Here is a 14,697-nt window from a genome sequence, read left to right on the forward strand (position 1 = left end):
TGGACAATGAAAATTAACACCAGGGGCACATTTCAAATACATTAGAAAAAAATAGTTAAAGATAAAAACACCTGCCAGAGGCAAAGGTCAAAGAAGAGTCTGGAAAGTCAAACTCCCACACCACAGTTAAATGTAATTTCTTTTAAAACTGCTAATGAATCCAAATTTGAGTTTGGCAACAAATGACAGATAATGAAGCGTCCCTTAAGGATGCTACTATTATTTGAACACAATATCATGGTGGCTAATAATGATCCTAATGTAATAAACAGACACTATCTGAGATGTATATTCACGAAAATAGCAGCCAAGGTAGTAGCCAAGATTATTCCTCAGCATAATGCTCAATGAAGCAATGCCTAATGATAATTACTGACTGTCAAGAAGCTTAATCCTCATCTTCTCTGTTTCACCGGTGGCCTGGACCCATTGAGAAAAGATCCCAACAGCCAAGAATAATGAATCCTGGAAAATCTGATGTGGAAAGTGAAACACGCCTCTCTGCCGCTACCTTCAAATCTTCCCTAGGTGTGACTGAGCTGTGCACAGGATTTGTATCTGGTGCTATCTAGGCGCAGAGAGTAGAAATCTGTAGTTGCAGGACGTAGCTTGGAGGCGTGAATCAATGTGACTTTATGAAATATGAAACAGGGCGTTGCTGGAAAAAAAAGTAAGTTGATATATAGCCATTGTGTTTATAGATTCTTTGCTTAAAAAGAAAGGCAAAACTAAAGTTAATTCCATAAATTAAAAGAATAATTTATGTAACTTTGTGAAAATTCCTGCAGAGGTAAAAAACAAAAATAGAAAAAAACAGAGGGAGATGGGATAAAAGCAGGAAGAGGAGCCAACATTTCAACAGGATAAATTTTAAAATTTTAAAAAGGAAAATATTTTAAATATGAAAAATGCATTGGGGCAAAAAAGAACATATCATATGTGTATGTTAGAATAGAAATAAAGGAAAAAGAAGATACAAGAGGAGGCTGAGATGAGTGGATGGGGGTGGGGGGTGAAGAAGCGAAAAACCTTAAACGAGAGACTGGAAAATGAAAACAAGGACGAAGAGAAATTAGGAGGAAGACAAAAGTATGGAAAGAGAAAAAAATTATGTGTACATGTGTACATGTGCATGCACATGTACACATGTACAGGTTTATGCATCAATAGGTACATATGTTGCCATGGTAACTTACAGTGTGGCTAGTTGAGTCATGTTGTTAAAGGTGTATGGGGCCAAAGCACTGATGCTGTTGTTGCTCAGGTCCCTGTGTCGACAGAAACTTACATGAGGGACCCATACAAACACATACTGCATGCATCCATATTGGTTTCGTAAACTGGAAAATGATGTGGCATATGTGCATTCTGTTCAAGGTTATGTGAGAGGTACATACACCAGCGACAGCTGTTTCAGGTTTGCCAGCTCCTTGGGCACAGATGTCAGCATATTACCCTCCAAGTAACTGCAAGAAAAAAGTGCATACTTAGTATAGTATTTATTACATACACAAATACAGCCATGTGGAGGGGTGAGTTGATGCCAAGGGAGCAAGTAAAAGTTTTGGATTAGTAACTTGTGTCTCATCAACAGTGTGGAATGACACAGAAAGCAGACAAGAAGAGAAGGGTATACGTTTGTGCTGTTGGTAAGAAGAGTGAATGAATGAGATGCATAACAACCAGCATAACAGGAATGGAGCTTCTTGCATCCACTAGCTTTGACTGTGAAGAAAACAGAAGAACTCATTTAAAACTGGCCACCTCCCATTTATCTCCCATTAGGTTATTTGGTGACTGGCTGTAGGTGTAAATGTGAGTATGAATGGTTGTCTGTCTTTGTCAAAGTCTCCGTGACCCTGAATTGAACAAGCAATTAAGGAAATGGATAAATGGACATCACACGTTCAAGGTTGTGTGGCTGTGCACTTCTGGGCCACTCCACAGACATTCCTTTCAGATCATTTGCACATGTACGTTTGCGATTTCCTTATGGACCACAAGCTTCTACAGACAGCACACATTAGCATCTGTGTCAAACTGACCCAATCTTCATGTAGACTGAGAGAAAAAAAAGAGTTTTCAATGGAAGGATCTGCAACAACCAAGCCAGAAGTTGCCACATCAGGTCGAGAGCTTGACAGTTGGGTTTTTTTTGTGTGTGTGTGTGTTTATGATCTGTTTTTGTTTTGTTTTTTGTCTCCCAGGGCTAATCTGTCAAGAGGTGTACTGTAATGTCCTGGGGTGTTATTAGAGAGAGAACATTAGCCAACATGTGCCGGTACGTAGCAAATAAAAAAGGGAATTTTTGGCCACACTAAAAGATTCTTTATTCAATAGCATCCCTGTTCATTAGAACACCTTCACGTGTACTTCTCTTTCCTGGAGGAGGACACAAATGCAGGTGATCAGAAGGGGAATTCCACATAGTGAATTAAAAAGGCAGCAGCCACTCTAGAAGGGGTGCAGTGCTTACGTGGGGTAGTGCTTTGAACGGGGAGATGGTCAAATTTAAATGACTGTGATGCTGTTATAGTGTTGGGTTGCTGAGCTCTATAATTGCATCTTAATGATGTCTGTGTTTTTACTATGTTTAAAGGGAAGAAAAAGGGGAAACACTGTTACATTATGTTATATGAGCAAAGTTCTGTGTTAGACATACAGAGAATTTTCACATTCGGGCGTTTCTTTCTTGCTTTCTAATATTGTGAGAAACAAAATAAAGGTATACACACAAGCATACACATATTTTATGATGCATTGGTCTCTGTTTGTCTCTCTCAGGTCATAAGTAGGTCATGTGGACAGTATGATGGAGTGTCTTCTTCAGCCTGATCAATACCTAATCACTGCTATTGACCCTGTGGAGCAGGCCTATTTCACAGCTAGAGGGGTTCCTCTGTGGTTGTGCATGAGCATGTACGTGTGTGCAATAATTCACCATTACTTTGTTCCTACTTCTTTTTAAATTTCCTAATCATAATTAACATTAAGCCTTGTTTTATCTTTGATGATTAAGAATGTCTCTTTATTACAAGGATTCCTGATAGCTTGAAATTAATGAAAGATATAGAGCAATTCTCTTGAAGCACCAATTTAATCATAAAGCAAACAAACAATTATTCATATTTTTTACATTATTTCTACAAAAGATTATTTATTTTTTTTAAATGGACATTTTATTGAGGTTAATGACTCTGATTTCACCTAATTATTATAGGAAACAGCATGAAAAATAGTCACTGCTCTGGTGAAATTTGATATGAGAGAAAAATGTGTATTGAAGCAATTGACACTGTAGCATTAAAACTAGTTATAAAGCAATTTTTAAGATGGTATCATGATAATACCTCTCAACTATATAAGATCCTACTGTGTAGTGGTAGTTAGATTTAATAACTGGGTTGCTTCATAGATTTGTAACATCAGCATGTAATTATATACAAGCACAAGTACGTCTACTGTATACCTAAAATCCTAAAGACACAAAAAGAAAGAAAGCAGGAGCATGTGCGTAATTCACTAATTGCTATGCTAGTTTCTGAAGCAGGAGAGCAAACTGCAGCATCACTAATGCACTGCAGCAAAGTGGGACTATATGTGTTTATGGAACTTTTGCATGCTATTTGACGGCATACAATTTTTTCTGTGACTGTATATGCATGCTATAATTGATGTCTGTTTCTGAATGTTTGAGTATGCACATTCATGTAGTGAAGCTTGTGTATGCATGTGTGTGTGTGTTACAGTGCAAGCAAGCCTGTCTCACAGCTCAGTGGTGTCCTTGGGAATGCCCTTGGGCAGAGAGTGCAGCCCTCTGTTGCTGCATCGCACCACGCCGTCTGAGCACGTGCAGACATCAGGACAACCAGACGCAGGAAGGCAACCATTATCCTCAGCACCTGGAGAGAGGGGAGTAGAGAGAGTAGGATATTAGCATGAGGAGGAGGAGGAGGAGGAGGAGGAGATAGATGGATAAATAGAGGTGCAGAGAAAAAACAACAAAGAGAGGAAAAGGGAGGAAAAAAACAGCTTTCGAAAAAAAGTTAGGACAAAACAGGGAGAGAGAAAGAGCTAAGAGAGAAAAAGGGACAGATAGAGGTACAGCTTGAACAATAAGTAAGACACTTGCTCAAATCAACTAAGCGCTTTTTAGAAGTACTCAGACCAGATATTGCTAAAAGCTATATAGATGTATTTCAACATATGGCTCAGCACATGCAGCTGGGGCACAGAGATTTTAAAAATCCTCAGATGATTCAGGAAACCAACAAACCAAAAAACCCCAAAACTGAGCAGATGTTTTGGGGGTTGAAAGGATGACAGGCAGTTGCAGCAATAAAATGAAAGCTGAAACCTCTATAGTCAGTTTTAACTAACTTGCATGTGAATATTCTCCAATTAAAATTTTATATTTTTATTTATGCAAAAAGTCACACATTAAATTTTTAATCCTTGTAATTACATTTTCTTTTAGCTTCAAGAATTTTGTTACTTCCCAAAATTTCTTGAGGCACTTTTTAGCCTTGCTGTCAAAGTATTTAGCACAAAACGTTGTAAGGTTTAAGTTCCGAGCATTCCACACACAGGCACAATAACACACAGTAGGGACAAAAAAACATCTGAGTGATTGTAATAATTTTACCATTAAGCGATAAAGAAGGTCAGAAACTAGAGCAGAGGGTTGTTCTTGGCTTGAAATGCTCCCATTTCCTTGACTGGCATGTAAAGCTCACAGCTTTTATCTAGCAAAGCAGTATGTAAATAGTTGAACTGTGGTCCCAAATGTAAAACAAGCCGAGTTAAAACCATAATAAAGGATAATGAGGAGCAGACATAAAGCCAATCACAACACAACTTGCAATCTCAATATGTGTGTGTGCTTGAGTACTGGAGAGAGCAGTAGGAACAGTAAAAAGGAAGGCCTAGTTTACACGCATGTACAGTTTGCTGCTGATTGAATGAATTCAATGCTGATTTAATACTCGCACGTGTTTAAATGCTTGTGCATCTACATCCTGATTTTGCTGCACATTTAGTTTCCTAAATAGCTGCCTCCCCCTGTCCTACGGCCATTTTCCCATTCACTTTGTAGTGTTCTAATTGCGCTAATGTCTAAATGTCAAGTAAATGGGCGCTTACGTGCCAGTGAGTAGAGCAGTGCATGCATGTGTATCTGCGTGTCTAATCTGATGTGTGTACCTTGTGAGTCCACGGGGAGGTGTAGCCGTGGGCTGACTCACTCTACAGTTGGCTGATTGAACTAACATCTAAATGTGCGCTAAATATCTTCTCACAAATTCAATTAACTTTACCTTTCCCCCGGCTCCCTCTGGACACCTTAACAGCCATTTTACTCAACTATAAATAGACTGGACATGGGACCTTGGTTCACGGCGTGCTCGTGTGTAAGTATGTGTGCCCCTTTGTTTCTGGTCTTCTGTGAACCGCTTTGAGAATTACACTTTCAAGTGTAACGTTTTAGCATCACCAAGAGGTTATGCTTAATAGTCTGGACACCTGGCAGGCAGGGAGGATGCCTTCAAACCTCTGTGAGCTGATTGGCCTTGAGCCAAAGAACAACTCACTTGAAGCTGGTAATGATCTAGATCCAAGATTGTGACTATCTCAACCTAAAATGCAATAAAGAGATGTCATTTAATCAAATTCTACATTTTAACAGTTAATTACCATTTTGCATGAAAGAGTTCTACTAGAGCTGCCACTTTAGAATGAATTGAGATACATTTTGAGAATTGCAAGGATACGAGGACATGAATTCATGTTTGTGCAGCTCAGTGAATGTTGATGCAGCTTTGTGTGTGTGTGTGTGTGCGTCCGTGTGCGTGCGTGTGTGTGTGTGCAAGATGCAACAGTGAATATCAAGATCTGATAACATCTTAGAGTTTCCTTACTTGAACCAATCCAGCTAACGACTTTCCAAACTCATTTTCAGTAAATGGCTGCAGCACAGCTACAGGAAATTAGAAAAGTGTAATGAATTTAAAATAAAACTGAGGAGGGACAGAGAGGCACTACCAGATAGAAAGAGAGCAAAAGGGCGATCGAAAAAAGTTTAAAGTGTAAAAGCTACACAGAAAGCAAAGAAGGGAAAATAAAGACAAATGTAATAAACGCGAGAGCCAAACCACACTTTGTATATGGCGTCAAAGTTGGCGGCCAAGCCGACAGCCTAAGTTGCTATAGGCAGGCATCGTCGTGGTAACAACAACGTCACTGTAGCAACCACAAGCTGATGTCATCTGAGGCTGCTGTATGCCAGTGGTTACTGATCGTTCTGTCCTCACAATACCCTACTGAAGTGAGACCGAAGGCATGAAATGACAGAGTATCTGGTAATTTTGTTAAATCTGGATCACTGATGTTAAAACCAAATCTATTCCCATCCAAATCAGAAGGTTTGCGCATATCTGAGGATTTTGTGATGTGAATATAGATCCAAAGAACAATGCGTTTTGGTAGCAGTAGGCTTAGTCTGTGCTGTGATTAGGACTCGAGGGGGAGTGAGGTCAGACATCAGTTGATACGCTGTGGACAATCCTTGAATGTAGTGCTAATTAAGTGCCACGTATATGTGATCATCTGTGTTCTCACTTTTTGTTTTTAGTGGTTTAAATTTAAAGTTAAGATTTGAACAGCGCTACAAATTGGACGACTCATTACACAACACACAAGTGTTTTATTGTTATTTTCCTTGCCCAAATACATATTTGACATTATTACTGAATAAACAATTTTCCTATGTAGGGTTTTAAAAGTCAGGAAGCCCCTCAGTTATTACTAGTACGATTCAAGGACACATTCAGTTCACCTTTCAGTTGCTTCACTCATCCTTTTATCTGCACAGGACACACAGCCGCTGACTGACACATGTCATTTATTTCAGGTTTAAGGCTGTGACCTTTTTGTTTTCCACACACTTTGGTGTATCAGTTGTAACATCCTGTGTGGCCGACCAAACCAAACACCAAGAACTGTGGTTTTAATTCTACTTAACTAAAACAAAAACAAATACTTGGCTTATTGGCAAAGAATGGAAAATAGAAAGTCTCACCATCGCATGTAAAGTCTGGGGTAGCCACATCCTGGATAGGAATCTCCTTCAGGAAGGCTGGCTTCTGACAGCGGGGATTTCCACTCACCACCCTGGTCTTCTTTAGCCATTGACCCAGCCAGGCCAAGTGACAATCACACACATATGGGTTGGACAGAAGATTACTAAGGAAATAATAAAGGACAGATGAGAGCAAGAGAGAAGAGGAAGGAAATAAATGAATCAGGGTAAGTTTAAATCCTACCGCACAAAGTTACATAACATCCATTCTTACAATATAAGGTATTTATCATCACAAACATTTTCCTCGACTTTGCATCCAGACAACTCGCACACCCCAAATTAGACCGTAACATACAAGCAGCACAACAAAACGACAGCGAGAAGAGCAACGAGGACAAAACAGACTTTGTTCTGAATTTATTTTGGAAGCCGTTCAGAGGGATAATAATGGCAGTGCTTTATATGGTATTTTGGTGAGTGATACATTTGAATAAATTTAGATAGAAGACAAAGCAAGCCACGGGCTAAAGGGGAAGGGGAAAGGAATGAGGAAAGGTTATCGGCTGTTTTTATTCATTTGGCAAAGAACAAGGGAGATGGAGAGAGAAAAGGAAAAAGTGGCAGATTGAGAAACAGGGAAAAAGAGAAAGAAAAGAGAAAAGGTTATCTGCTCATTTTATTCATTTTTGATCACCACCTCTCTCTGCATTTTGTTGCTTTTGTAACACAGTTCATGTAATATTTATGCTGAGCCATATTTAAACTGAAAAGGGTGGAAAGGACGCGTTAGCAACACATACGAGACAGGCAGCATCCCTAAACCAAAGCTGCTCTGGGCATCTAAAATCTTGTGGCACATTCAAGTTGTAGGTTTGTTGTGGCTTTTTACAATTATTAGTATAGTTAAACGTTCATTCTTAAATGTGTGACCAATGTGTTGAATGCAAACATTAAAGGTAAGAACAAATCCTGGCACTCATCTAATATTTGTGGGCAACTTTGTAACAGATGAAGCTTGACAATGTTGCTGTCTGATTTTGTTTTGGCCCCTGGCATCTTCTTCTCAGCTCGCTGCCAGTGATTTAGATTCAACAACGTTCAGCAATGTCTTTCAGAAATATCAACAGTGAGCTACACAGAAAAAGAGATTTAAGGATGCTGTTACAGAAGGTAGTGTACCTGAGAAAATTTAAGGAAACAGTTCTGTGAAGTATAACCATTGGTATAGTGGAAAGTCCCCATGTTGTGTCTAAAGATGTGCAAGTGTCACATTGCTGTTCACGTTGTCCTCTGCTAAACTAATAAACCTAAATGCTGCTATATGTGCTATAATATTAATGGGGTGCTGCCACAGATAGGGACAAGTTATTTACTCATTTCCTTGTAATGAATTGACCTCACTGCATGGCAACTAAACCTAAGCTAAATCCCTTCCTTCCCTTTCAGCGTGTTAATCTTTTAATTACATGGACAAACTCTATAGGGAAACGAAGCACTAAGAATGGAGACAGATATTCGAAAGAGCAGGAGTGAGAGAGAAATCGAGGAAAGATAGGAGGGAATGAACAGAGGGTCTAGAAATAAAAACTATCCATCTTTCTTTCATGCCAGACAGCAAGCAGATGTTTGAATACAAATCAAGTGTTACTACAAAGCCAGTGAAAAACACGCTGAAACAAAGAATGAATGTGTCAAAGGATGAATGAAATTTGATATCTTATAATTATTAACACCGAGAGACTCTGACTTTATGCAACAATAAATATATCTGTCCTCATCCTCTGTGTCCACATTTTCCCTTTCATGTCTTCCATCGTTGTTCCCAAAAGAGTCAGGCAGGAACTTGAATCAGAGATGACAGGTACACAGCAGGACAGAGAGCAAGAACAAAAGGTGGAACAAGGGAAGGAAGCACAGAGAGAAATAAAGACAGCAGAGAGGATGTGAGTAGACTTTTTTTTTTTTGCAAAGTCTGTCTACCTTGTGAGGAATAAAAGAATCAACCTTTCATGTTTTATTAAGCTGATAAAATCTATTATTTACAACATGGGTGGTCAAGTGATTGAAGAAAAAACACTCATTCACTTCTCAGGCTTCCCAGTCTCTTTGTCCTAAGAAAAATGGTAGGTGGACGGTTAGTGCGTATCATAGTTTTATTGGATTAGAGTTATTATCTGCAGTTCTGTGTAAAGACTTAACACCAATCAGCATCACACAAATTAAAGCATGCTTGAAAAAAAACATGCACCAAGCAGATAAACGAATAAACGAATACACCGATTCTAGAATTCACGTCTTGTCGTAGCAGTTGTGAATCTTTGGGAAGATAACAGCAAGCTTGCAATCGGTCTTGTGTGCCAATGTGGGTGTGGGTGTGCAGATGCTGAAAAATATTTAGCTTTGATAACAAATGCCCCGGGATTCAGACCAATCTAGTCGATAATGATGGAGAGCATCTGTGAGGAGAATAGTGTCCAGAGAACAACATGTGTGCAAACGTTGGGGCGGGAATGTGTGTGTATTGCTTGGAAGACAACTCCCACAGCAAGGCTATGAAAAATTAGGGGATAGAGGAAGATAGTGAGAGACAAACAAGCAGTGAGATTGGAAGACAGACACAAACAGATAGTGACACAAAGTGAGAGATGGGATAAATGATGGGATGGAAATGAAAAAGCAAAACAGGAAAATGAGCGACAAAAAGGAGAAGAAATTGTGACGGATGTGGCTTACATGGTGGACAGGGAGTGCAAGGTGGAGAATGATCCCGGGGCGATGCTGGAGATCCTGTTGTCATACAGTGACAGCAGACGGACGGAGCTCAGACCTGTAAAGGTACTGTTGTCAATACAGCTGATCTGGTTGCTCCGTAGCATGCTGGAAACACAAATACAATAGATTAATAAATGAAAGCAAACACAATACTTACTATTGGCTCTTTTTCACTGTCTATGTCACAAACTACATTAAAGTCAAGGCTTAGAATAATCCAGCGTTTCACATTTCTAACCTACTTAATATGAAGTTTTGAGTTTTAAAAAAATGTACTAATAAAATAAGGAAGGCTAGATAAAAAGAGACAGCCCAGCGAGATAAACGAATACAACCTATAATGACATGGACAAAAGATAAAAGAGAAAGGAGTGAATTTAAACCAGTCCCTATAGGACAGCCGTGGCAGACTCTGTAATATGACATTAGCCTTTGACATACAGTCATGTGGGATCATGCTAAGTGAGTTAGTTAGCATTAGCAATCTCTGGGACAAGCTAACCTAGTTAGCAAGGCTATTACTGGAGCAGGGAGCCCTCTTTACATAATACAGAGACAGCCATGATACCATTAGAGAGTCATTAGGCAGCATATATATACATGATAAGATTAGCTAGTCATTACTGAGTATACACAGACAACATTAGTTCGTGATTTTATACACTACCCTGTAACCCCTAATTGGACACTAGGCTCTTTAAAGTGGGTGTCCAAATTGGAGGAACAACAATATGCTGTCATTAGCCTTAATTTCAATGTAAGTGAGTAAACAATGCTTTCTTTTTTAGACCGGGGAAGAAAAACACACTACTATGTCAGGTGCTAATACAAACTGTACTCTGTTAAGTCTTTGACAACAAGCTAGTACTGATGTTATACAAAGAAAAACAAGGAAACAAATAAATAAAGACCTGACTGATCTTATAAAAGAAGAATAGCCTTTTTTTAGACATGCTCTCAGAGACCAAATCTTTTTAAATATCTTTAGAGATCAAGATGAAGCAGTGGAGTATAATGGACTTTAAAAGCCAAGAATAAATGTAGTTATATAAATAAAGTAAAAAAAAAACCAAAACGTTCATATTGTCTTCTGAGGGTAATATGAATAACAGGGCTGCGTTGATTAGAGTGAATAATTGATTCAAAAGATTTGACAAATTTAAAATAAACAGGACTGACCTTAAAAAATGTCATTTGAGTGGGATCTTGAACTCAAAATAACACTTTTGAACCACATTTTCAACAATTAGGTTTACATATTTTTTTCAGAACAGGTGTCATTTACACAAAAACTGCATTCAAGCATGCTGTGCATAGATTATTTTCACATGGGTTGGGCTGCAACTGTAGAATGGGCCCTTGTGTTCAGTGGTGTTCAATTATTTGCCTACATCCTAGCATAAAATCAATTACTTTCACTTCCATTATCCTAAACCTATTCTAACTTTCAAATGAAATTTCTGTAAGTCTTATTACACAACAAGTACACACATATACACTGCTGTGAACTATACTTACAGGGTTTTCAGGCCACTGAGGCCTCTGAACATGCGTCCCTGCAATCCGGTCAGCTTGTTCCCCGTTAGCAGCAGCTCCAAAACTCCACCTGCTCCATCAAATGCCCCTTCACGGATGTCTTTCAGTTTGTTGTTGCTCAGGTTGCTGCAGGAGAGATCACACAACATTCATAGCATTTTTACTTTTGTATTTAGATATTTTACCTGTACATGTTTGCTTGAGCCATCATGCATGTTTTTCTAACACAACCGACAGCAGCAACAAGATAATGGAAATGCAGGCGCGCAGCATTTTGAAGACACAGACATGCATGCAAAGCATTCCCAGTTTAATTGCAGTAATTAATCATGTCCCTTCAACTAATAAATGTTAACCTTCTTTTCTTTCATCTTAATATCCTTCTCTTAGACATTAGATATTCAGATAACAGAGCCTGCCATCACTATATCTGATAAAAAAACACCAAGCATGTTCAAATAAAACTAAAAGAACAAAGTGGTACAAACCAGTTAAAAATGGCTTCTTTCTCTCTTTCATGGACACAATAAAAGAAATGAAAAGGACGAGTGCTTGGCCTCAAAGACAATAATTGGGGATGATAGCTATCACACATACTGTAGTCTTCATTCATAGGTCAATTGTGTTTCCTATTATCGGGTTTACTGAAGATGAGAGAAGGTGGAGGATGAGACTGGAAAGACAGGTTTAAAAAAACGTATAAAATAAAAACAAAAAAATGTGATAGCAAATGTAAGGATAACAGAAAATGTGAGGTAAGGTGAGGAGAAGCGAGGAAAGGAGGATAGGAGGAAGGAATTGAGAGAAGGAAAATGGAAATGAGAGCTCGCCAATCTATATTGTCAGTGACACTGCTAGATGGTTAGCAATTTCCTCTCCAATAAATCAACTTCTGGTCTCTGCTCTGTCTTTCTCTATCTCTCCCTAACACACACACACACACACACACACACACACACACACACACACACACACACACACACACACACACACGAGCACAAACCTAGAGTAGTTTGTAGATAAGAACTGACTGTAAATCTGAACGAAGGCCCATCTTCTATTTCCATTTCATATTTGCTTCCTGCATACCTCCAATCCACCCTTCCCTTTTCTCCATCTCTGTGTTCCTCCCATCCTCTTGCCTGTGCTCAGTCGATCTTCTTCCGGTATCTCTTCTATTTTACTTTCCTCTTTTCCTTTTTTCTTTTTTCTTCTTTCATTTTTCTCTTCAGTTTTACTTTTGGCTTCCAGTTTCATTCTCTTTCTCGCATCTTTATAACACCTGCTTATTTCTGTCATGAATACGGAATCAATCTCATCACTTATTATCAAAATAAAGAGTAAAAAAAGAAAGCCAAAGCCTACTGTATTCTCTTCAGATAAATAATACCTCCATTTTCTATGCCAGGTCCACTTTACATACTTTTTAGAGGAGTAAGACATTACTGGACTTATACATAATACAATATTAAATATATTAAATTAAATATTAAAACCTTTGAAACATATAATGGAAGTGCTTCTTTTAAAAAAAAAAAATATATATATATATACTTACATTTTTCTCAAATTTGGCAGCTTCTTAAAAATCCCTGTAGCCTCCAGTACAGCAATCTCATTGTCGTTTAACCGCCTACAGAGAGGAAGATGGAGAAAGGGAGTTAGATGTTTATTCTTTCATGAAACAAACTGCTTTAGTGCACACAAGTGAATTTCTACATACACAGAGAAAAAACAGGCAAAAACAGGCAGAAAATAAGGGTGGGATGGCCACATGTAAGTTGAGAGGACTTCAGAGACTTTGCAAATATGATGCAACACAAAACAACACAGGGATGAAAAAAGAAAATCAGAAGAGAAGAGAAGAGAAGAGAAGAGCAATGAATCTTTTATATGTAGTCATCAATAGCCACACTGCCCTAAGCCAAGAGAAAACAGTTTGAGAGATAGGAAGCTAGACATCTGGTTTATTGAGGTAATTTGTACTAAAAGGGTGCTGCTAAAAGGATGCACTTTGTGTACGTGTATGTGTGAAAGCAGCAGAGCAAGAAAAATCCACGAAAGAAAGTGAAAGTTCAGCTCAAGGGGACAATTTGTAACGAGATATGAGGGGGTTCAAAGATGGATTGGCCTGGATAAACACAGACTGAAATAATACACTGAAAAGCCTGAAGTAGGTTCTGATGGTAGGAGAATGATGCCTCTTTTATTGCTGCGTTTATTTGCATATTTTGACAGTATCAAAAACACATCTGATCTCTTCATCATCTGATCTGGCCCCAATGTGGCCTGACAACGTACAGCACATTTAATAAAGTGCCTATAATTCTCATAAGACTGATGTCATACTTATTAAATGCTCCCAAGGCCAATGTCAATGATTTTTATGGCTAGCAGAAAGAGTCCCAAAGACAGACAGACGAGACAAAGAGAGCAAAAAGTATATAAGCCCTCAGCTGAACCACAGCCTCCCCTGATTTCCCCTGATAAGGCAGGTTACAGGCCATGGACTGACAGCTTGTGTGTTTGTTTCTGTGTGCTCACGATTGTGGCCTTCAGAAAATACTGGGTGGTTGTGTTCTTAAGGAAAAGGAAGGCTAGAGAGAGAAAAGGTGTAGAAAATACTAGAAACTCTGATGTGCCCTCTAACCAACCATAAAGGACAAAGTATACATTTCTGACATGACGTACCCTGGGGACGGATAGGGAGAAAAGGAGGGAGGATTGGCGAGGTTCACAGTGAGAAAAAGAACCAAAGAGAGAAAGAGAGACGGATAAATTGGGGGCTAATGGTCTGTGTAGTGCTGGCATTATTAGTTATCTAAAGTGGCAGCTGTGGCTGAATTCACCATCATACAACTAACCTCCATAAGTAATACTGTGACAACCATCCTGTGTGTGCCTTAATGCTGTAGTATCCCCATCCCCTGAAGCTTTTCTACATTACTATCTCACTGATAACCATAGCAGAAGCTCTCCATCCTTCTCCTGCATTTTAAAGCTGCAGGTGATTTAGCATTATTAGGTAAAACTTTTTTTTCTGTCTGGATTCCAATTTCCTCTTTCCTTAACTTACTGAATGTGTGATTAAGATTAGTCAAGGTGCTGAAAGTAAAATGAGCTGTTTTTAGCACAACACTTTTTTCTCGTGTTCTGAATCAAAAGTCAAAGATTGGCATGTATTTTATCGCTTAAAAGCGGTGGGTTTTTTTTCAAATCACATCATTATGTTTTATGTTAATTTTGCTATTTTTTCCCTGACAATCTCTATTAAATTACTTAACCTTTCTCTCTGAAGAGATAGTGCAAGC

At 38.7% G+C, this 14,697-nt stretch overlaps 1 protein-coding gene across 1 annotated transcript in view; it reads right to left on the minus strand.

Annotated features, from left to right (window-relative positions):
• Positions 1–14,697, minus strand: part of slit3 (slit homolog 3 (Drosophila)) — a 228,773-nt gene that overhangs the window by 29,190 nt on the left and 184,886 nt on the right. The window contains exons 16-22 of the mRNA XM_005726454.1: positions 12,945–13,019; positions 11,369–11,512; positions 9,812–9,955; positions 7,076–7,239; positions 3,770–3,902; positions 1,398–1,466; positions 1,197–1,268 (exon numbers count right to left, since the gene is read on the minus strand). Coding sequence (XP_005726511.1) covers positions 1,197–1,268; positions 1,398–1,466; positions 3,770–3,902; positions 7,076–7,239; positions 9,812–9,955; positions 11,369–11,512; positions 12,945–13,019 — 801 coding nt within the window. The remainder of the gene's footprint in view (positions 1–1,196; positions 1,269–1,397; positions 1,467–3,769; positions 3,903–7,075; positions 7,240–9,811; positions 9,956–11,368; positions 11,513–12,944; positions 13,020–14,697) is intronic.

Source organism: Pundamilia nyererei, unplaced genomic scaffold (assembly GCF_000239375.1).
Source record: "Pundamilia nyererei isolate P.nyererei 1_Seehausen unplaced genomic scaffold, PunNye1.0 scaffold00020, whole genome shotgun sequence".
Taxonomy (NCBI): Eukaryota; Metazoa; Chordata; class Actinopteri; order Cichliformes; family Cichlidae; genus Pundamilia; species Pundamilia nyererei.